Raw genomic sequence first — 22,311 nt, forward strand, 5'->3', positions numbered from 1 at the left:
GATTAGGACTTGGAAAAACACATTTGCCAGCTCTCCCTTCTCTTAATTTTCATCGTAGAATTTTTAAAAACTCAGAAAACAGTTTTTGCTTTCATTTGAAATTATAACCTATAGCCTAGTTCCTGAAGGGCGACCAAAAAGTATTGGGAAAACTTTCATCAGTGAGGCGTGGTCACCTGTCAGCTGTCATACTATTTCCTGCTCTGAAGCTCACGTATCACTGAGTGCAGGGAGGAACCCAGATCAGAGCAAGAGGCTTCTCAGCCTTCAGGGTAGAGCTGTGAGCATGACACTTGTTAGCTTGCTGTGGACAGTACTGGTCTCCATGTGTCTGGGTAAGGAAGGCTTAGGTCTTTATTTATAATGTTATCTAATGGGGCTGGGAAACAGGAGAAGATTAATAGCACCAGAACTGCATTGCCTCACAGAGCCCAGTTGAAACCTGATATGTTCTGCTGAGGTTTGGATCAAGAAGAAAAGTGGGTGGGGATGGAAACCAGCTTGGGTATCTGCCTGCTTTCTCGCTCCTATGATACCCAGTGCAGACCTTTCTCTCCTTCCCACAGGACCCAGTGTGGCCCAGACGGTCACTCAGCCTCAACCAGAAAAGTCTGTACAGGAGACAGGCACAGTGACCCTGGACTGTACATATAGCACCAGTGAGAGTGATTATTATTTGTTCTGGTACAAACAGCCTCCCAGAGGGGAGATGGTTTTCATTATTCGCCAAAATGCTTATGAACAACAGAATGCAACCAACGATCGCTACTCTGTGAACTTCCAGAAAGAAGCCAAAGCCTTCAGTCTCAGCATCTCAGACTCCCAGCTGGAGGATGCTGCAATGTATTTCTGTGCTTACAGTGGTGCACGGTGAGATGAGCAACGGAGAGAGGCCTACAGAAACCTCAGACCTCAGCATCTGTGCAGAGGTCGGGGGAAGTAGCTGGGGTAAGAGGAACAGAAAATCATTGACTTCTCCTTGAAATAATAGTTGTTCCTATCTAAATATAAGAAACACAGAGAGATGAATGAATGTGACTTGTAGTCCTTAAGTAAATATAATAACATGTATAGTACTTTCCTGTTTTACAAGATGTCTTCATTCGTGATATCATCTGTAACCCTCATAGCTTCATATGGTATATGTGATCAGTTCGATTTCTGAAGCATTTCTTCTGTCTAGCAAATCTTTATAATTTTCCTGGGAACTCTTACCTCCAGGAATCTTAATCTTTTCCAAGTTGTTCATAGGTGTTTGTCTTTTAACTGTCCTCCTTGACCAAAACTGAAACTCCTCAGAAAAAGATACCTATTTTAGTATACAAGAGTTGTGACAGTGTGGACATAACCAGGGACGGACCCCACTGGTCTCACCACAGACTTAACAGATAACCTAGGTTGATTTCACTGAACCTGCAGCTCTGACTGTCACCTAGGTCACTTTGAACTCCTTGAGCTGATGGTCCAGCAGGCAAAGACAGGAATTACTAGGTGGAGGGGTTTTTGACCCTGATTATCATGGAGTACCAGGTTGTTGCAGCACAATGAAAACAAAAATGAATATGTCTAGAAAGCAAGTGTTTCACATGGGGTATTTCCAGGCCCAGTAAAAACAGCAAATGGTCACTGTGGCAAGAAGGTCTAAAAAGAACAAACTAAGAACAGAGGCCTCTCAGCAGCGAGGGTCTGAGCCACCACACCTGGTAAGAATTTGAGTTTGCTAAAGTTCTGTCCCAGCGGCCGCCCCTAACCTCGGACGCGGGGTAACTCCTCTCGTCACTGCCCCTGACCTCGGACGCTGGGTATCTCCTCTTGGCCGCTCCCCCTGACCTCCGACGTGGGGTAGCTCCTCTCTGCCAATCCTGCGCCTTCGCAATCTGGCACTCTCGGCCGCTGCCCCTGACCTCAGACGTGGGGTAACTCCTCTCGGCCGCTGCCCTTCGGCATGGGGTCCTCCCGGCTTCTGCCCCTGACCTCGGACATGGGGTAGCTCCTCTCGCCTGGGCGTTGGCATGCCCGTCGCAGCCGCCTGCGCTTTGGGGCGCCTCAGCTGCCGGGAGGAGCTACCCCACGCCCTTAAGCCCCGAGGCCAGGGGCGGTGGCCGGGAGGACTGAACCCAACCATGTCTGCGCGGGCACAGGAGGGCCTAGAGGAGCTATCCCACGTTGAAGGTCAGGAAGGGCGGTGGTGAGGAGATTACCCCAGTCCAAGGTAAGGAGCATTGGCTTCACTTTGCTGGAGCAGCCGTGAAGAGATACGTCACGCCCACGGTAAGAAAAACCCAAGTAAGATGGTAGGTGTTGCAAGAGGGCATCAGAGGGCAGACACACTGAAACCATAATCACAGAAAACTAGTCAATCTAATCACACAGGGACCACAGATCACATCAGATCAGATTGTCACTCAGTCATGTCCGACTCTTTGTGACCCCATGAATCGCAGCACTCCAGGCCTCCCTGTCCATCACCCCCCCCGGAGTTCACTCAGACTCTCGTCCATCGAGTCAGTAATGCCATCCAGCCATCTCATCCTCTGTCGTCCCCTTCTCCTCCTGCCCCCAATCCCTCCCAGCATCAGAGTCTTTTCCAATGAGTCAACTCTTCGCATGAGGTGGCCAAAGTACTGGAGTTTCAGCTTTCACATCATTCCTTCCAAAGAAATCCCAGGGCTGATCTCCTTCAGAATGGACTGGTTGGATCTCCTTGCAGTCCAAGGGACTCTCAAGAGTCTTCTCCAACACCACAGTTCAAAAGCACCAATTCTTCGGCGCTCAGCCTTCTGCACAGTCCAACTCTCACATCCATACATGACCACAGGAAAAACCATAGCCTTGACTAGACGAACCTTTCTTGGAAAAGTAATGTCTCTGCTTTTCAATATGCTATCTAGGTTGGTCATAACTTTCCTTCCAAGGAGTAAGCGTCTTTTAATTTCATGGCTGCAGTCACCATCTGCAGTGATTTTGGAGCTCAGAAAAATAAAGTCTGACTCTGTTTCCACTGTTTCCCCAACTATTTCCCATGAAGTGATGGGACCGGATGCCATGATCTTCGTTTTCTGAATGTTGAGCTTTAAGCCCACTTTTTCACTCTCCACTTTCACCTTCATCAAGAGGCTTTTGAGTTCCTCTTCACTTTCTGCCATAAGGGTGGTGTCATCTGCATATCTGAGGTTATTGATATTTCCCCCAGCAATCTTGATTCCAGCTTGTGTTTCTTCCAGTCCAGCGTTTCTCATCTCTGAATATAAGTTAAATAAACAGGGTGACAATATACAGCCTTGACGTACTCCTTTTCCTATTTGGAACCAGTCTGTTGTTCCATGTCCAGTTCTAACTGTTGCTTCCTGACATGCATACAGATTTCTCAAGAGGCAGATCAGGTGGTCTGGTATTCCCATCTCTTTCAGAATTTTCCACAGTTTATTGTGATCCACACAGTCAAAGGCTTTGGCATAGTCAATAAAGCAGAAATAGATGTTTTTCTGGAACTCTTTTGCTTTTTCCATGATCCAGCAGATGTTGGCAATTTGATCTCTGGTTCCTCTGCCTTTTCTAAAACCAGCTTGAACTTCTGGAAGTTCGCGGTTCACATATTGCTTAAGTCTGGCTTGGAGAATTTTGAGCATTACTTTACTAGCATGTGAGATGAGTGCAATTGTGCGGTAGTTTGAGCATTCTGTGGCCTTGCCTTTCTTTGGGATTGGAATGAAAACTGACCTTTTCCAGTCCTGTGGCCACTGCTGAGTTTTCCAAATCTGCTGGCATATTGATTGCAGCACTTTCACAGCATCATCTTTCAGGATTTGGAATAGCTCAACTGGAATTCCATCACCTCCACTAGCTTTGTTCGTAGTGATGCTTTCTAAGGCCCACTTGACTTCACATTCCAGGATGTCTGGCTCTAGGTCAGTGATCACACCATCATGATTATCTGGGTCATGAAGATCTTTTTGTACAGTTCTTCTGTGTATTCTTGCCATCTCTTCTTAATATCTTCTGCTTCTGTTAAGTCCATGCCATTTCTGTCCTTTATCGAGCCCATTGTAGCATGAAATGTTCCTTTGGTATCTCTGATTTTCTTGAAGAGATCTCTAGTCTTTCCCGTTCTGTTGTTTTCCTCGATTTCTTTGCATTGATCGCTGAAGAAGGTTTTCTTACCTCTTCTTGCTATTCTTTGGAACTCTGCATTCAGATATTTATATCTTCCTTTTCTCCTTTGCTTTTGCTTCTATTCTTTTCACAGCTATTTGTAAGGCCTCCCCAGACAACCATCTTGCTTTTTTGCATTTCTTTTCCATGGGGATGGTCTTGATCCCTGTCTCCTGTACAATGTCACAAACCTCATTCCATAGTTCATCAGGCACTCTATCTATCATATCTAGGCCCTTAAATCTATTTCTCACTTCCACTGTATAATCATAAGGGGTTTGATTTAGGTCATACCTGAATGGGCTAGTGGTTTTCCCTACTTTCTTCAATTTAAGTCTGAATTTGGCAATAAGGAGTTCATGGTCTGAGCCACAGTCAGCTCCTGGTCTTGTTTTTGCTGACTCTATAGAGCTTCTCCATCTTTGGCTGCAAAGAATATAATCAATGTGATTTTGGTGTTGACCAAAATGGTGATGTGCATGTATAGAGTCTTCTCTTGTGTTGTTGGAAGAGGGTGTTTGTTATGACCAGTGCATTTTCTTGGCAAAACTCGATTAGTCTTTGCCCTGCTTCATTCCGTATTCCAAGGCCAAATTTGCCTGTTACTCCAGGTGTTTCTTGACTTCCTACTTTTGCATTCCAGTCCCCTATAATGGAAAGGACATCTTTTTTGGGTGTTAGTTCTAAAAGGTCTTGTAGGTCTTCATAGAACCATTCAACTTCAGCTTCTTCAGCATTACTGGTTGGGGCATAGACTTGGATTACTGTGATACTGAATGGTTTGCCTTGGAAACAAACAGAGATCATTCCATCGTTTTTGAGATTGCATCCAACTACTGCATTTCAGACTCTTTTGTTGACCATGATGGCCACTCCATTTCTTCTGAGGGATTCCTGCCCGCAGTACTAGATATAATGGTCATCTGAGTTAAATTCACCCATTCCAGTCCATTTCAGTTCACTGATTCCTAGAATGTCGACATTCACTCTTGCCATCTCTTGTTTGACCACTTCCAGTTTGCCTTGATTCATGGAGCTGACATTCCAGGTTCCTATGCAGTATTGCTCTTTACAGCATCGGGCCTTGCTTCTATCACCAGTCACATCCACAGCTGGGTATTGTTTTTGCTTTGGCTCCATCCCTTCATTCTTTCTGGAGTTATTTCTCCACTGATCTCCAGTAGCATATTGGGCAACTACTGACCTGGGGAGTTTCTCTTACAGTATCCTATCATTTTGCCTTTTCATACTGTTCATGGGGTTCTCAAGGCAAGAATACTGAAGTGGTTTGCCATTCCCTTCTCCAGTGGACCACATTCTGTCAAATCTCTCCACCATGACCCACCTGTCTTGGGTTGCCCCACGGGCATGGCTTAGTTTCATTGAGTTAGACAAGGCTGTGGTCCTAGTGTGATTAGATTGACTAGTTTTCTGTGAGTATGGTTTCAGTGTGTTTGCCTTCTGATGCCCTCTTGCAACCCCTACTGTCCTACTTGGGTTTCTCTTACCTTGGGCATGGGGTATCTCTTCACGGCTGCTCCAGCAAAGCACAGCCATTGCTCCTAACTCAATGAAACTAAGCCATGCCCATGGGGCAACCCAAGGTGGGCAGGTCATGGTCGAGAGATCTGACAGAATGTGGCCCACTGGAGAAGGGGATGGCAAACCACTTCAGTATTTTTGCCTTGAGAACCCCATGAACAGTATGAAAAGGCAGAATGATAGGATACTGAAAGAAGACTCCCCAGGTCAGTAGGTGCCCAATATGCTACTGGAGACCAGTGGAGAAATAACTCCAGAAAGAATGAAGGGTTGGAGCCAAAGCAAAAAGAATACCCAGCTGTGCATGTGACTGGTGATAGAAGCAAGTCTGATGCTGTAAAGAGCAATATTGCATAGGAACCTGGAATGTCAGCTCCATGAATCAAGGCAAACTGGAAGTGGTCAAACAAGAGATGGCAAGAGTGAATGTCGACATTCTAGGAATCAGTGAACTGAAATGGACTGGAATGGGTGAATTTAACTCAGATGACCATTATATCTAGTACTGCGGGCAGGAATCCCTCAGAAGAAATGGAGTGGCCATCATGGTCAACAAAAGAGTCTGAAATGCAGTAGTTGGATGCAATCTCAAAAACGATGGAATGATCTCTGTTTGTTTCCAAGGCAAACCATTCAGTATCACAGTAATCCAAGTCTATGCCCCAACCAGTAATGCTGAAGAAGCTGAAGTTGAATGGTTCTATGAAGACCTACAAGACCTTTTAGAACTAACACCCAAAAAAGATGTCCTTTCCATTATAGGGGACTGGAATGCAAAAGTAGGAAGTCAAGAAACACCTGGAGTAACAGGCAAATTTGGCCTTGGAATACGGAATGAAGCAGGGCAAAGACTAATCGAGTTTTGCCAAGAAAATGCACTGGTCATAACAAACACCCTCTTCCAACAACACAAGAGAAGACTCTATACATGCACATCACCATTTTGGTCAACACCAAAATCACATTGATTATATTCTTTGCAGCCAAAGATGGAGAAGCTCTATAGAGTCAGCAAAAACAAGACCAGGAGCTGACTGTGGCTCAGACCATGAACTCCTTATTGCCAAATTCAGACTTAAATTGAAGAAAGTAGGGAAAACCACTAGCCCATTCAAGTATGACCTAAATCAAACCCCTTATGATTATACAGTGGAAGTGAGAAATAGATTTAAGGGCCTAGATTTGATAGATAGAGTGCCTGATGAACTATGGAATGAGGTTTGTGACATTGTACAGGAGACAGGGATCAAGACCATCCCCATGGAAAAGAAATGCAAAAAAGCAAGATGGTTGTCTGGGGAGGCCTTACAAATAGCTGTGAAAAGAAGAGAAGCGAAAAGCAAAAGAGAAAAGGAAGATATAAACATCTGAATGCAGAGTTCCAAAGAATAGCAAGAAGAGGTAAGAAAGCCTTCTTCAGCGATCAATGCAAAGAAATAGAGGAAAACAACAGAACGGGAAAGACTAGAGATCTCTTCAAGAAAATCAGAGATACCAAAGGAACATTTCATGCTACAATGGGCTCGATAAAGGACAGAAATGGCATGGACTTAACAGAAGCAGAAGATATTAAGAAGAGATGGCAAGAATACACAGAAGAACTGTACAAAAAGATCTTCATGACCCAGATAATCATGATGGTGTGATCACTGACCTAGAGCCAGACATCCTGGAATGTGAAGTCAAGTGGGCCTTAGAAAGCATCACTACGAACAAAGCTAGTGGAGGTGATGGAATTCCAGTTGAGCTATTCCAAATCCTGAAAGATGATGCTGTGAAAGTGCTGCACTCAATATGCCAGCAGATTTGGAAAACTCAGCAGTGGCCACAGGACTGGAAAAGGTCAGTTTTCATTCCAATCCCAAAGAAAGGCAAGGCCACAGAATGCTCAAACTACCGCACAATTGCACTCATCTCACATGCTAGTAAAGTAATGCTCAAAATTCTCCAAGCCAGACTTAAGCAATATGTGAACCGCGAACTTCCAGAAGTTCAAGCTGGTTTTAGAAAAGGCAGAGGAACCAGAGATCAAATTGCCAACATCCGCTGGATCATGGAAAAAGCAAAAGAGTTCCAGAAAAACATCTATTTCTGATTTATTGACTATGCCAAAGCCTTTGACTGTGTGGATCACAATAAACTGTGGAAAATTCTGAAAGAGATGGGAATACCAGACCACCTGATCTGCCTCTTGAGAAATCTGTATGCATGTCAGGAAGCAACAGTTAGAACTGGACATGGAACAACAGACTGGTTCCAAATAGGAAAAGGAGTACGTCAAGGCTGTATATTGTCACCCTGTTTATTTAACTTATATTCAGAGATGAGAAACGCTGGACTGGAAGAAACACAAGCTGGAATCAAGATTGCTGGGGGAAATATCAATAACCTCAGATATGCAGATGACACCACCCTTATGGCAGAAAGTGAAGAGGAACTCAAAAGCCTTTTGATGAAGGTGAAAGTGGAGAGTGAAAACGTTGGCTTAAAGCTCAATGTTCAGAAAACGAAGATTATGGCATCCGGTCCCATCACTTCATGGGAAATAGATGGGGAAACAGTGGAAACAGTGTCAGACTTTATTTTGGGGGGCTCCAAAATCACTGCAGATGGTGACTGCAGCCATGAAATTAAAAGACGCTTACTCCTTGGAAGGAAAGTTATGACCAACCTAGATAGCATATTGAAAAGCAGAGACATTACTTTTCCAAGAAAGGTTCGTCTAGTCAAGGCTATGTTTTTTCCCGTGGTCATGCATGGATGTGAGAGTTGGACTGTGAAGAAGGCTGAGGGCCAAAGAATTGATGCTTTTGAACTGTGGTGTTGGAGAAGACTCTTGAGAGTCCCTTGGACTGCAAGGAGATCCAACCGGTCCATTCTGAAGGAGATCAGCCCTGGGATTTCTTTGGAAGGAATGATGTGAAAGCTGAAACTCCAGTACTTTGGCCACCTCATGCGAAGAGTTGACTCATTGGAAAAAATTCTGATTCTGGGAGGGATTGGGGACAAGAGGAGAAGGGGACGACAGAGGATGAGATGGCTGGATGGCATCACTGACTCGATGGACATAAGTGATTTGAGTCTGAGTGAACTCCAGGAGTTATTGATGGACAGGGAGGCCTGGCGTGCTGCGATTCATGTGGTCGCAAAGAGTCGGACATGACTGAGCGACTGATCTGATCTGAACGTTCTGTGTGATATACAGAAGTTTGGAGAGCATCGAAGAGCAAGAAGGTGAGTACCACTTAAAGGAGTGGGGCCTGAAGCTCAGGTCATACCACCTCGTGTATCAAGTGTTTCAGATGGATTGCAGCCTGCCACAACCTTGAATACTCAGAGACACAGTGTAAATAACATGTGACAAGCACACATCTGTGGATTGTCAATGCGAGCTCTGTAACAAATATCTCATGTGCCTTACTGTCACATCCAAATACCAGGTCTGATGTTATCAATAGCTGTGACAAATCTGTGGACGCTGGGACTCATCTCAAGCTGATAACATGCAACATTAAGCATCCACTGTGTCTTAGTTTTACTTCATACCCCAGGGCCTTCTCTGATTCCTTGGGAGCTCATTCAGTCCACGGGCAAGCACAGCCCCTGCCAGCAGGCAGCAACCAGAAGGAAAAGGGATGGATGCACACACAGATTCTTGCCTTCCAACGATAATCCTGAGATGCATCTTGTATGTTTCTTGGAGATCCTGGCAGAATCAAGCCCCAATACTGTGCTATCTACTTTCTCATTTCTGCTTCTTAAGATCACTTCCCAAATAAACTGCCTTCACCTGAATTCTTGCTTTAGGCTCCTTTTCTGGGGTTGCGAGGAGACAAAATTAAAACAGAGGTGCTTTAAAATTTTGATAGAGAAAGAATGGAAGAAAGTTCAAGGTAAACTTTACTGGGCTGATTTCTAACAAGAGCAGGCAGGTACTTGAGTGATTACATAACTGGAAAAATCGAAGCTGACACCTTATTTTTTCAAAAGGTAGTGAAATAGATCATATTTATGAAAATCCAGTCTCTGTAGATGTATGATCATACCCTTACTTATCAATCTCAATTTTAATGAATATCATTATCCCTTTTTGCCAGGGTCCAGCCCCAGTTGATCCAGGCAATTCGAAGAGGAGATGGCTTCGGCAATCAGGAAACAATAGCTTTAATTAAATATTAATTAGAGATATAAAGAGTAATAAAATAAGGATAGCTCAGTGAGAAAATTCAGTGGAGAAAACAGGCTGAATATCTTGGTTTACGCAGAAAACCAATAAAACTTCAAGACAAGAAGTTTGCACCACCCACGTAGGCCACAGGCGTCTTCCCATTCTACCAAGGGAGAGGAGACACTAAGGCCTCCCCGGTCAGATCTTAGAAGCCCAGGCAAAATTAGTAGGCTTGGTGGGCCTCCATGCTCCAGATGGGAATTCAGCCAGAAGGTGAAAGAAAGAATAACATGAGGAGACCAGTCTTTCGAGGAACTGATCCCATTCTTTATTTTCCAGGGTCCAGTTTTTATACACAGAGATGTAATACAAAAGTCATGCGGGGTGAGCAGTCCTGACTTTTATAAAAATCAGGCGCTTCATACAAATGTATACAAAGGTCTTAGGGGTGTTACATCATCTTCTGGCCAGGGGGCCTGCTGACAATTTATGACCCTCTCCTTGTGACAGCGGTCAGTCAACCAGAACACTTATTTCTCCAGGGGTGATTATTCTTAAAACAGACGCCACCTTCCGAGGCACCAGATAAAGTTACATTCCTATAGGGTGAGGGTGTAATGGGTTTTAATTAAGGAAAGAATTTGCTTAGCCTAAGGTCTAACGTGATTAATATCAAAGGTTAATACTTATTTCTCTTATATGTTAGTTATATTCATTAATGTGTATAAGGGGCAAGGGATATGGAGATGTAGCAGCAAATTTTGGCTCAACAATGAAACCCTCCACCGGTATAATTCCTAACTAGCCCACTAATACTATAGTAAAAATTTTCTAACTTCTCAAAAAAAAATCTGTTTTTAAAGGTTTAAAGCATCTCGTGCCTCTCACAATTGGGAGGCTGTGAACAATCACATGTGGCCGGACAAACCTGTCAGGCAGGCTAGAGAACCTTCAGAGGAGTTTGTAGGTTGAAACACTCCTGTCATGCCCAGGAATTATTATTAACTGGAGCTGTAAGTTAACTCTTTTTCAGAGCGAGGTGGTAGGGGACAGCCCCCCCGTAAAGTCAGAGGTGTAGGTGAGAGCACAAAGCAGTAAAGTAGGCATACTCTGGTTTTGGGGGTAGATGCTCGAGAATTTCCAGGGAGACTCCTGAGGCTCAATCCCGCCTTTGCGTATGCCGAGCCTCCTTCCTCATGACCTTTGCCACAGGCGGAGATCCTCATGCTGGCTCCCGGCACCTGTCCCTGAATCTGCTCATCCTCATTATTTAAACCTCATTCCTACTTCTTCTCAAAATATACCTCTATTCCAGTCTATTCTCCTTACCAACCCATAAGCATCTCAGTCTCTTGATTTTCTTTTGTGGTTTTTCCACTCACCCAAATTTCCCTTTCATGTATATATCAGGCTGGTCAAATCATATTGGTCCCATAAGCACACCTCAAAACTTTATCTCCTCCAAGTTCTTCTCTAATAGTGAATCCTTGAATCCCTTCTCTCCAATGGTCACAGACTCCTTATAGAACAGATTTCTTGACTAAACCAAGTTCCTTCTATGTAGAGGAGTGAATCATCATAGGAATTGCCTCAGTAATTATTTCCATGACCATAAGAGGGCACTGCCTCCACAGTTGACAACAGAGAATCAACAGCCCGTCTGACACACCAGTTCCTGTTCTGAAGCCAGGATGTCACCAAGGTTCTGATGAGAACAAGAGGCTTTTATCTCCCTGAAGGAGAGAGCTGCCAGCATGGCAGGCCCAGGTTTGCTGTGGGCAGCCATGGTCTCCATCTATCTTGGTAAGGAAAGCATATGTATTTGCTTTTACTAACAGCCACTACGACTGGGAAGTAGGAAGAAAAATTATTAACACAGGTATCTTGTTACTTCCTCATGGGTCCAAGCTACAGGGGACAAGAAAGCTGATGAATTTTATTGAAGTTTAGATCAAGTAGAAGAAAGGTGGGTGGCAATGGGGACCAGCTTGGACATCTGCCTGCTTTCTCTCTCCTGTGACACCCAGTGCGGACCTTTCTCTCCTCCTTCCCACAGGACCCAGTGTGGCCCAGACGGTCACTCAGCCTCAACCAGAAGAGTCTGTACAGGAGACAGGCACAGTGACCCTGGACTGTACATATAGCACTAGTGAGAGTAATTATTATTTGTTCTGGTACAAACAGCCTCCCAGTGGGGAGATGGTTTTCATTATTCGCCAAAATGCTTATGAACAACAGAATGCAACCAACGATCGCTACTCTGTGAACTTCCAGAAAGAAGCCAAAGCCTTCAGTCTCAGGATCTCAGACTCCCAGCTGGAGGATGCTGCAATGTATTTCTGTGCTTACAGTGGTGCACGGTGAGATGAGCAACAGAGAGAGGCCTACAGAAACCTCAGACCTCAGCATCTGTGCAGAGGTCGGGGGAAGTAGCTGGGGTAAGAGGAACAGAAAATCATTGACTTCTCCTTGAAATAATAGTTGTTCCTATCTAAATATAAGAAACACAGAGAGATGAATGTCTGTGACTTGTAGTCCTTAAGTAAATATAATAACATGTATAGTACTTTCCTGTTTTACAAGATGTCTTCATTCGTGATATCATCTGTAACCCTCATAGCTTCATATGGTATACGTGATCAGTTCGATTTCTGAAGCATTTCTTCTGTCTAGCAAATCTTTATAATTTTCCTGGGAACTCTTACCTCCAGGAATCTTAATCTTTTCCAAGTTGTTCATAGGTGTTTGTCTTTTAACTGTCCTCCTTGACCAAAACTGAAACTCCTCAGGAAAAGATACCTATTTTAGTATACAAGAGTTGTGACAGTGTGGACATAACCAGGGACGGACCCCACTGGTCTCACCACAGACTTAACAGATAACCTAGGTTGATTTCACTGAACCTGCAGCTCTGACTGTCACCTAGGTCACTTTGAATTCCTTGAGCTGATGGTCCAGCAGGCAAAGACAGGAATTACTAGGTGGAGGGGTTTTTGACCCTGATTATCATGGAGTACCAGGTTGTTGCAGCACAATGAAAACAAAAATGAATATGTCTGGAATGCAAGTGTTTCACATGGGGTATTTCCAGGCCCAGTAAAAACAGCAAATGGTCACTGTGGCAACAAGGTCTAAAAAGAACAAACTAAGAACAGAGGCCTCTAAGCAGTGAGGGTCTGAGCCACCACACCTGGTAAGAATTTGAGTTTGCTAAAGTTCTGTCCCAGCGGCCGCCCCTAACCTCGGATGCGGGGTAACTCCTCTCGTCACTGCCCCTGACCTCGGACGCTGGGTATCTCCTCTCGGCCGCTCCCCCTGACTTCGGACGTGGGGTAGCTCCTCTCTGCCATTCCTGCGCCATCGCAATCTGGCACTCTCGGCTGCTGCCCTGACCTCAGACGTGGGGTAACTCCTCTCGGCCGCTGCCCTTCAGCATGGGGTCCTCCCGGCTTCTGCCCCTGACCTTGGACGTGGGGTAGCTCCTCTTGCCTGGGCGTTGGCGCGCCCGTTGCAGCCGCCTGCACTTTGGCGTGCCCCAGCTGCCGGGAGGAGGTACCCCACGCCCTTAAGCCCGAGGCCAGGGGCGGTGGCCGGGAGGACTGAACCCAAGCCATGTCTGCGCGGGCACAGGAGGGCCTAGAGGAGCTATCCCACGTTGAAGGTCAGGAAGGGCGGCGGTGAGGAGATTCCCCTCGTCCAAGGTAAGGAGCATTGGCTTCACTTTGCTGGAGCAGCCGTGAAGAGATACATCACGCCCACGGTAAGAGAAACCCAAGTAAGATGGTAGGTGTTGCAAGAGGGCATCAGAGGACAGACACACTGAAACCATAATCACAGAAAACTAGTCAATCTAATCACACGGGCACCACAGATCATCAGATCAGATCAGTCACTCAGTCATGTCCGACTCTTTGCGACCACATAAATCTCAGCACGCCAGGCCTCCCTGTCCATCACCAAATCCCGGAGTTCACTCAGACTCACGTCCATCGAGTCAGTGATGCCATCCAGCCATCTCATCCTCTGTCGTCCCCTTCTCCTCCTGCCCCCAATCCCTCCCAGCATCAGAGTCTTTTCCAATGAGTCAACTCTTCGCATGAGGTGGCCAAAGTACTGGAGTTTCAGCTTTAGCATCATTCCTTCCAAAGAAATCCCAGGGCTGATCTCCTTCAGAATGGACTGGTTGGATCTCCTTGCAGTCCAAGGGACTCTCAAGAGTCTTCTCCAACACCACAGTTCAAAAGCACCAATTCTTCGGCGCTCAGCCTTCTTCACAGTCCAACTCTCACATCCATACATGACCACTGGAAAAACCATAGCCTTGACTAGACGAACCTTTGTTGCCAAAGTAATGACTCTGCTTTTCAATATGCTATCTAGGTTGGTCATAACTTTCCTTCCAAGGAGTAAGCGCCTTTTAATTTCATGGCTCCAGTCACCATCTGTAGTGATTTTGGAGCCCAGAAAAATAAAGTCTGACACTGTTTCCACTGTTTCCCCATCTATTTCCCATGAAGTGATGGGACCAGATGCCATGATCTTCGTTTTCTGAATGTTGAGCTTTAAGCCCACTTTTTCACTCTCCACTTTCACCTTCATCAAGAGGCTTTTGAGTTCCTCTTCACTTTCTGCCATAAGGGTGGTGTCATCTGCATATCTGAGGTTATTGATATTTCTCCCGGAAATCTTGATTCCAGCTTGTGCTTCTTCCAGCCCAGCGTTTCTCATCTCTGAATATAAGTTAAATAAACAGGGTGACAATATACAGCCTTGACGTACTCCTTTTCCTATTTGGAACCAGTCTGTTGTTCCATGTCCAGTTCTAACTGTTGCTTCCTGACATGCATACAGATTTCTCAAGAGGCAGATCAGGTGGTCTGGTATTCCCATCTCTTTCAGAATTTTCCACAGTTTATTGTGATCCACACAGTCAAAGGCTTTGGCATAGTCAATAAAGCAGAAATAGATGTTTTTCTGGAACTCTCTTGCTTTTTCCATGATCCAGCGGATGTTGGCAATTTGATCTCTGGTTCCTCTGCATTTTCTAAAACCAGCTTGAACTTCTGGAAGTTCACGGTTCACATATTGCTTAAGTCTGGCTTGGAGAATTTTAAGCATTACTTTACTAGCATGTGAGATGAATGCAATTGTGCGGTAGTTTGAGCATTCTTTAGCATTGCCTTTCTTTGGGATTGGAATGAAAACTGACCTTTTCCAGTCCTGTGGCCACTGCTGAGTTTTCCAAATTTGCTGGCATATTGAGTGCAGCACTTTCACAGCATCATCTTTCAGGATTTGGAATAGCTCAACTGGAATTCCATCACCTCCACTAGCTTTGTTCGTAGTGATGCTTTCTAAGGCCCACTTGACTTCACATTCCAGGATGTCTGGCTCTAGGTGAGTGATCACACCATCGTGATTATCTGGGTCGTGAAGATCTTTTTTGTACAGTTCTTCTGTGTATTCTTGCCATCTCTTCTTAATATCTTCTGCTTCTTTTAGGTCCATACCATTTCTGTCCTTTATCGAGCTCATCTTTGCATAAAATGTTCCTTTGGTATCTCTGATTTTCTTGAAGAGATCCTTAGTCTTTCCCATTCTGTTGTTTTCCTCCATTTCTTTGCATTGATCGATGAAGAAGGCTTTCTTATCTCTTCTTGCTATTCTTTGGAACTCTGCATTCAGATGTTTATATCTTTCCTTTTCTCCTTTGCTTTTGCTTCTATTCTTTTCACAGCTATTTGTAAGGCCTCCCCAGACAACCATTTTGCTTTTTTGCATTTCTTTTCCATGGGGATGGTCTTGATCTCTGTCTCCTGTACAATGCCATGAACCTCATTCCATAGTTCATCAGGCACTCTATCTATCAAATCTAGGCCCTTAAATCTATTTCTCACTTCCACTGTATAATCATAAGGGATTTGATTTAGGTCATACCTGAATGGGCTAGTGGTTTTCCCTACTTTCTTCAATTTAAGTCTGAATTTGGCAATAAGGAGTTCATGGTCTGAGCCACAGTCAGCTCCCGGTCTTGTTTTTGCTGACTCTATAGAGCTTCTCCATCTTTGGCTGCAAAGAATATAATCAATGTGATTTTGGTGTTGACCATCTGGTGATGTGCATGTATAGAGTCTTCTCTTGTGTTGTTGGAAGAGGGTGTTTGTTATGACCAGTGCATTTTCTTGGCAAAACTCGATTAGTCTTTGCCCTGCTTCATTCCGTATTCCAAGGCCAAATTTGCCTGTTACTCCAGGTGTTTCTTGACTTCCTACTTTTGCATTCCAGTCCCCTATAATGAAAAGGACATCTTTTTTGGGTGTTAGTTCTAAAAGGTCTAGTAGGTCTTCATAGAACCATTCAACTTCAGCTTCTTCAGCGTTACTGGTTGGGCGTAGACTTGGATTACAGTGACACTGAATGGTTTGCCTTGGAAACGAACAGAGATCATTCCGTCGTTTTTGAGATTGCATCCAACTACTGCATTTCAGACTCTTGTTGTCCATGATGGCCACTCCATGTCTTCTGAGGGATTCCTGCCCGCAGTACTAGATATAATGGTCATCTGAGTTAAATTCACCCATTCCAGTCCATTTCAGTTCACTGATTCCTAGAATGTCGACATTCACTCTTGCCATCTCTTGTTTGACCACTTCCAGTTTGCCTTGATTCATGGAGCTGACATTCCAGGTTCCTATGCAATATTGTTCTTTACAGCATCAGACTTGCTTCTATCACCAGTCACATCCACAGCTGGGTATTGTTTTTGCTTTGGCTCCATCCCTTCATTCTTCCTGGAGTTATTTCTCCACTGATCTCCAGTAGCATATTGGGCAACTACTGACCTGGGGAGTTTCTCTTTCAGTATCCTATCATTTTGCCTTTTCATACTGTTCATGGGGTTCTCAAGGCAAGAATACTGAAGTGGCTTGCCATTCCCTTCTCCAGTGGACCACATTCTGTCAAATCTCTCCACCGTGACCCGCCTGTCTTGGGTTGCCCCACGGGCATGGCTTAGTTTCATTGAGTTAGACAAGGCTGTGGTCCTAGTGTGATTAGATTGACTAGTTTTCTGTGAGTATGGTTTCAGTGTGTTTGCCTTCTGATGCCCTCTTGCAACCCCTACCGTCCTAGTTGGGTTTCTCTTACCTTGGGCGTGGGGTATCTCTTACCTTGGGCATGCGGTATCTCTTCACGGCTGCTCCAGCAAAGCACAGCCATTGCTCCTAAGGTCTAACGTGATTAATATCAAAGGTTAATACTTATTTCTCTTATATGTTAGTTATATTCATTAATGTGTATAAGGGGCAAGGGATATGGAGATGTAGCAGCAAATTTGGGCTCAACAATGAAACCCTTCACCAGTATAATTCCTAACTAGCCCACTAATACTATAGTAAAAATTTTCTAACTTCTCAAAAAAAATCTGTTTTTAAAAGGTTTAAAGCATCTCATGCCTCTCTCAATTGGGAAGCTGTGAACAATCACATGTGGCCGGAAAAACCTGTCAGGCAGGCTAGAGAACCTTCAGAGGAGTTTGTAGGTTGAAACATTCCTGTCACGCCCAGGAATTATTATTAACTGGAGCTGTAAGTTAACTCTTTTTCAGAGCGAGGTGGTAGGGGACAGCCCCCCGTAAAGTCAGAGGTGTAGGTGAGAGCACAAAGCAGTAAAGTAGGCAGACTCTGGTTTTGGGGGTAGATGCTCGAGAATTTCCAGGGGGACTCCTGAGGCTCAATCCCGCCTTTGCGTATGCCGAGCCTCCTTCCTCATGACCTTTGCCACAGGCGGAGATCCTCATGCTGGCTCCCGGCACCTGTCCCTGAATCTGCTCATCCTCATTATTTAAACCTCATTCCTACTTCTTCTCAAAATATACCTCTATTCCAGTCTATTCTCCTTACCAACCCATAAGCATCTCAGTCTCTTGATTTTCTTTTGTGGTTTTTCCACTCACCCAAATTTCCCTTTCATGTATATATCAGGCTGGTCAAATCATATTGGTCCCATAAGCACACCTCAAAACTTTATCTCCTCCAAGTTCTTCTCTAATAGTGAATCCTTGAATCCCTTCTCTCCAATGGTCACAGACTCCTTATAGAACAGATTTCTTGACTAAACCAAGTTCCTTCTATGTAGAGGAGTGAATCATCATAGGAATTGCCTCAGTAATTATTTCCATGACCATAAGAGGGCACTGCTTGCACGGTTGACAACAGAGAATCAACGGCCCATCTGACACACCCGTTCCTGTTCTGAAGCCAGGATGTCACCAAGGTTCTGATGAGAACAAGAGGCTTTTATCTCCCTGAAGGAGAGAGCTGCCAGCATGGCAGGCCCCGGTTTGCTGTGGGCAGCCGTGGTCTCCATCTATCTTGGTAAGGAAAGCATATGTATTTGCTTTTACTAACAGCCACTACGACTGGGAAGTAGGAAGAAAAATTATTAACACGGGTATCTTGTTACTTCCTCATGGGTCCAAGCTACAGGGGGCAAGAAAGCTGATGAATTTTATTTAGATCAAGCAGAAGAAAGATGGGTGGCAATGGGGACCAGCTTGGACATCTGCCTGCTTTCTCTCTCCTGTGACACCCAGTGCGGACCTTTCTCTCCTCCTTCCCACAGGACCCAGTGTGGCCCAGACGGTCACTCAGCCTCAACCAGAAGAGTCTGTACAGGAGACAGGCACAGTGACCCTGGACTGTACATATAGCACCAGTGAGAGGGATTATTATTTGTTCTGGTACAAACAGCCTCCCAGAGGGGAGATGGTTTTCATTATTCACCAAAATGCTTATGAACAACAGAATGCAACCAACGATCGCTACTCTGTGAACTTCCAGAAAGAAGCCAAAGCCTTCAGTCTCAGGATCTCAGACTCCCAGCTGGAGGATGCTGCAATGTATTTCTGTGCTTACAGTGGTGCACGGTGAGATGAGCAATGGAGAGAGGCCTACAGAAACCTCAGACCTCAGCATCTGTGCAGAGGTCGGGGGAAGTAGCTGGGGTAAAAGGAACAGAAATTCATTGACTTCTCCTTGAAATAATAGTTGTTCCTATCTAAATATAAGAAACACAGAGAGATGAATGTCTGTGACTTGTAGTCCTTAAGTAAATATAATAACATGTATAGTACTTTCCTGTTTTACGAGATGTCTTCATTCATGATATCATCTGTAACCCTCATAGCTTCATATGGTATATGTGATCAGTTCGATTTCTGAAGCATTTCTTCTGTCTAGCAAATCTTTATAATTTTCCTGGGAACTCGTACCTCCAAGAATCCTAATCTTTTCCAAGTTGTTCATAGGTGTTTGTCTTTTAACTGTCCTCCTTGACCAAAACTGAAACTCCTCAGAAAAAGATACCTATTTTAGTACACAACAGTTGTGACAGCGTGGACATAACCAGGGCCGGACCCCACTGGTCTCACCACAGACTTAACAGATAACCTAGGTTGATTTCACTGAACCTGCAGCTCTGACTGTCACCTAGGTCACTTTGAACTCCTTGAGCTGATGGTCCAGCAGGCAAAGACAGGAATTACTAGGTGGAGGGGTTTTTGACCCTGATTATCATGGAGTACCAGGTTGTTGCAGCACAATGAAAACAAAAATGAATATGTCTGGAATGCAAGTGTTTCACATGGGGTATTTCCAGGCCCAGTAAAAACAGCAAATGGTCACTGTGGCAACAAGGTCTAAAAAGAACAAACTAAGAACAGAGGCCTCTCAGCAGTGAGGGTCTGGGCCACCACACCTGGTAAGAATTTGAGTTTGCTAAAGTTCTGTCTGGTGTACAGAAGTTTGGAGAGCATCGCAGAGGAGGGAGAAGATGAGTACCACTTAAAGGAGTGGGGCCTGAAGCTCAGGTCATACCACCTCGTGTGTCAAGTGTTTCAGATGCATTGCAGCCTGTCACAACCTTGAATACTCAGAGACACAGTGTAAATAACATGTGACAAGCACACATCTGTGTACTGTCAAAGAGAGCTCTGTAACAAATATCTCATGTGCCTTACTGTCACATCCAAATACCTAGGTCTGGTGTTATCAATAGCTGTGACAAATCTGTGGACACTGGGACTCATCTCAAGCTGATAACATGCAACATTAAGCATCCACTGTGTCTTAGTTTTACTTCATACCCCAGGGCCTTCTCTGACTCCTTGGGAGCTCATTCAGTCCATGGGCAAGCACAGCCTGAAACTAAAGGGGAATTACCACCCCTGCCAGCAGGCAGCAACCAGAAGGAAAAGGGATGGATGCACACACAGATTCTTGCCTTCCAACGATAATCCTGAGATGCATCTTGTATGTTTCTTGGAGATCCTGGCAGAATCAAGCCCCAGTACTGCACTATCTCCTTTCTCATTTCTGCTTCTTAAGATCACTTGCTAAATAAACTGCCTTCACCTGAATCCTTGCTTTAGGCTCCTTTTTTGGGGTTGCGAGGAGAAAAAATTAAAACAGAGGTGCTTTAAAATTTTGATAGAGAAAGAACGGAAGAAAGTTCAAGGTAAACTTTACTGGGCTGATTTCTAACAAGAGCAGGTGGGTGCTTGAGTGATTACGTAACTGGAAAAATCGAAGCTGACACCTTATTTTTTCAAAAGATAGTGAAATAGATCGTATTTATGAAAATTCAGTCTCTGTAGATGTATGATCATATCCTTACTTATCAGGTCTCAAGTTTTACTAATATCATTATCCCTGTCCCTGAATCAGCTCATCCTCATTATTTAAACCTCATTCCTACTTCTTCTCAAAATATACCTCTATTCCAGTCCATCTATTCTCCTTACCAACCCATAAGCATCTCAGTCTCTTGAATTTCTTTTCTGGTTTTTCCACTCACCCAAATTTCCCTTTCATGTATATATCAGGCTGGTCAAATCATATTGGTCCCATAAGCACACCTCAAAACTTTATCTCCTCCAAGTTCTTCTCTAATAGTGAATCCTTGAATCCCTTCTCTCCAATGGTCACAGACTCCTTATAGAACAGTTTTCTTGACTAAACCAAGTTCCTTCTGTGCCTCAGTAATTATTTCCATGACCATAAGAGGGCACTGCTTGCACGGTTGACAACAGAGAATCAACGGCCCATCTGACACACCCGTTCCTGTTCTGAAGCCAGGATGTCACCAAGGTTCTGATGAGAACAAGAGGCTTTTATCTCCCTGAAGGAGAGAGCTGCCAGCATGGCAGGCCCCGGTTTGCTGTGGGCAGCCGTGGTCTCCATCTATCTTGGTAAGGAAAGCATATGTATTTGCTTTTACTAACAGCCACTACGACTGGGAAGTAGGAAGAAAAATTATTAACACGGGTATCTTGTTACTTCCTCATGGGTCCAAGCTACAGGGGGCAAGAAAGCTGATGAATTTTATTGAAGTTTAGATCAAGCAGAAGAAAGATGGGTGGCAATGGGGACCAGCTTGGACATCTGCCTGCTTTCTCTCTCCTGTGACACCCAGTGCGGACCTTTCTCTCCTCCTTCCCACAGGACCCAGTGTGGCCCAGACGGTCACTCAGCCTCAACCAGAAGAGTCTGTACAGGAGACAGGCACAGTGACCCTGGACTGTACATATAGCACCAGTGAGAGGGATTATTATTTGTTCTGGTACAAACAGCCTCCCAGAGGGGAGATGGTTTTCATTATTCGCCAAAATGCTTATGAACAACAGAATGCAACCAACGATCGCTACTCTGTGAACTTCCAGAAAGAAGCCAAAGCCTTCAGTCTCAGGATCTCAGACTCCCAGCTGGAGGATGCTGCAATGTATTTCTGTGCTTACAGTGGTGCACGGTGAGATGAGCAATGGAGAGAGGCCTACAGAAACCTCAGACCTCAGCATCTGTGCAGAGGTCGGGGGAAGTAGCTGGGGTAAGAGGAACAGAAAATCATTGACTTCTCCTTGAAATAATAGTTGTTCCTATCTAAATATAAGAAACACAGAGAGATGAATGTCTGTGACTTGTAGTCCTTAAGTAAATATAATAACATGTATAGTACTTTCCTGTTTTACGAGATGTCTTCATTCATGATATCATCTGTAACCCTCATAGCTTCATATGGTATATGTGATCAGTTCGATTTCTGAAGCATTTCTTCTGTCTAGCACATCTTTATAATTTTCCTGGGAACTCGTACCTCCAAGAATCCTAATCTTTTCCAAGTTGTTCATAGGTGTTTGTCTTTTAACTGTCCTCCTTGACCAAAACTGAAACTCCTCAGGAAAAGATACCTATTTTAGTACACAACAGTTGTGACAGTGTGGACATAACCAGGGCCGGACCTCACTGGTCTCACCACAGACTTAACAGATAACCTAGGTTGATTTCACTGAACCTGCAGCTCTGACTGTCACCTAGGTCACTTTGAATTCCTTGAGCTGATGGTCCAGCAGGCAAAGACAGGAATTACTAGGTGGAGGGGTTTTTGACCCTGAT

The 22,311-nt window shown here is 44.6% G+C and overlaps 5 gene segments (V, D, J or C); all 5 read left to right on the forward strand.

Annotated features, from left to right (window-relative positions):
• Positions 1-22,311, forward strand: part of LOC102415345 — a gene marked incomplete in the record, with an annotated part of 786,957 nt that overhangs the window by 531,441 nt on the left and 233,205 nt on the right.
• Positions 244-1,018, forward strand: LOC112577678. The segment is given in 2 exon segments: positions 244-335; positions 567-1,018. Coding segments are annotated over 2 exon segments (357 nt in total).
• On the forward strand, positions 11,510-12,417 carry LOC112587995. The segment is given in 2 exon segments: positions 11,510-11,665; positions 11,919-12,417. Coding segments are annotated over 2 exon segments (357 nt in total).
• LOC112587994 lies at positions 18,079-18,876 on the forward strand. The segment is given in 2 exon segments: positions 18,079-18,237; positions 18,485-18,876. Coding segments are annotated over 2 exon segments (357 nt in total).
• Positions 20,953-21,819, forward strand: LOC112587993. The segment is given in 2 exon segments: positions 20,953-21,110; positions 21,364-21,819. Coding segments are annotated over 2 exon segments (357 nt in total).

The sequence above is a fragment of the Bubalus bubalis genome, chromosome 11 (assembly GCF_019923935.1).
Source record: "Bubalus bubalis isolate 160015118507 breed Murrah chromosome 11, NDDB_SH_1, whole genome shotgun sequence".
In the NCBI taxonomy this organism is placed as follows: domain Eukaryota; kingdom Metazoa; phylum Chordata; class Mammalia; order Artiodactyla; family Bovidae; genus Bubalus; species Bubalus bubalis.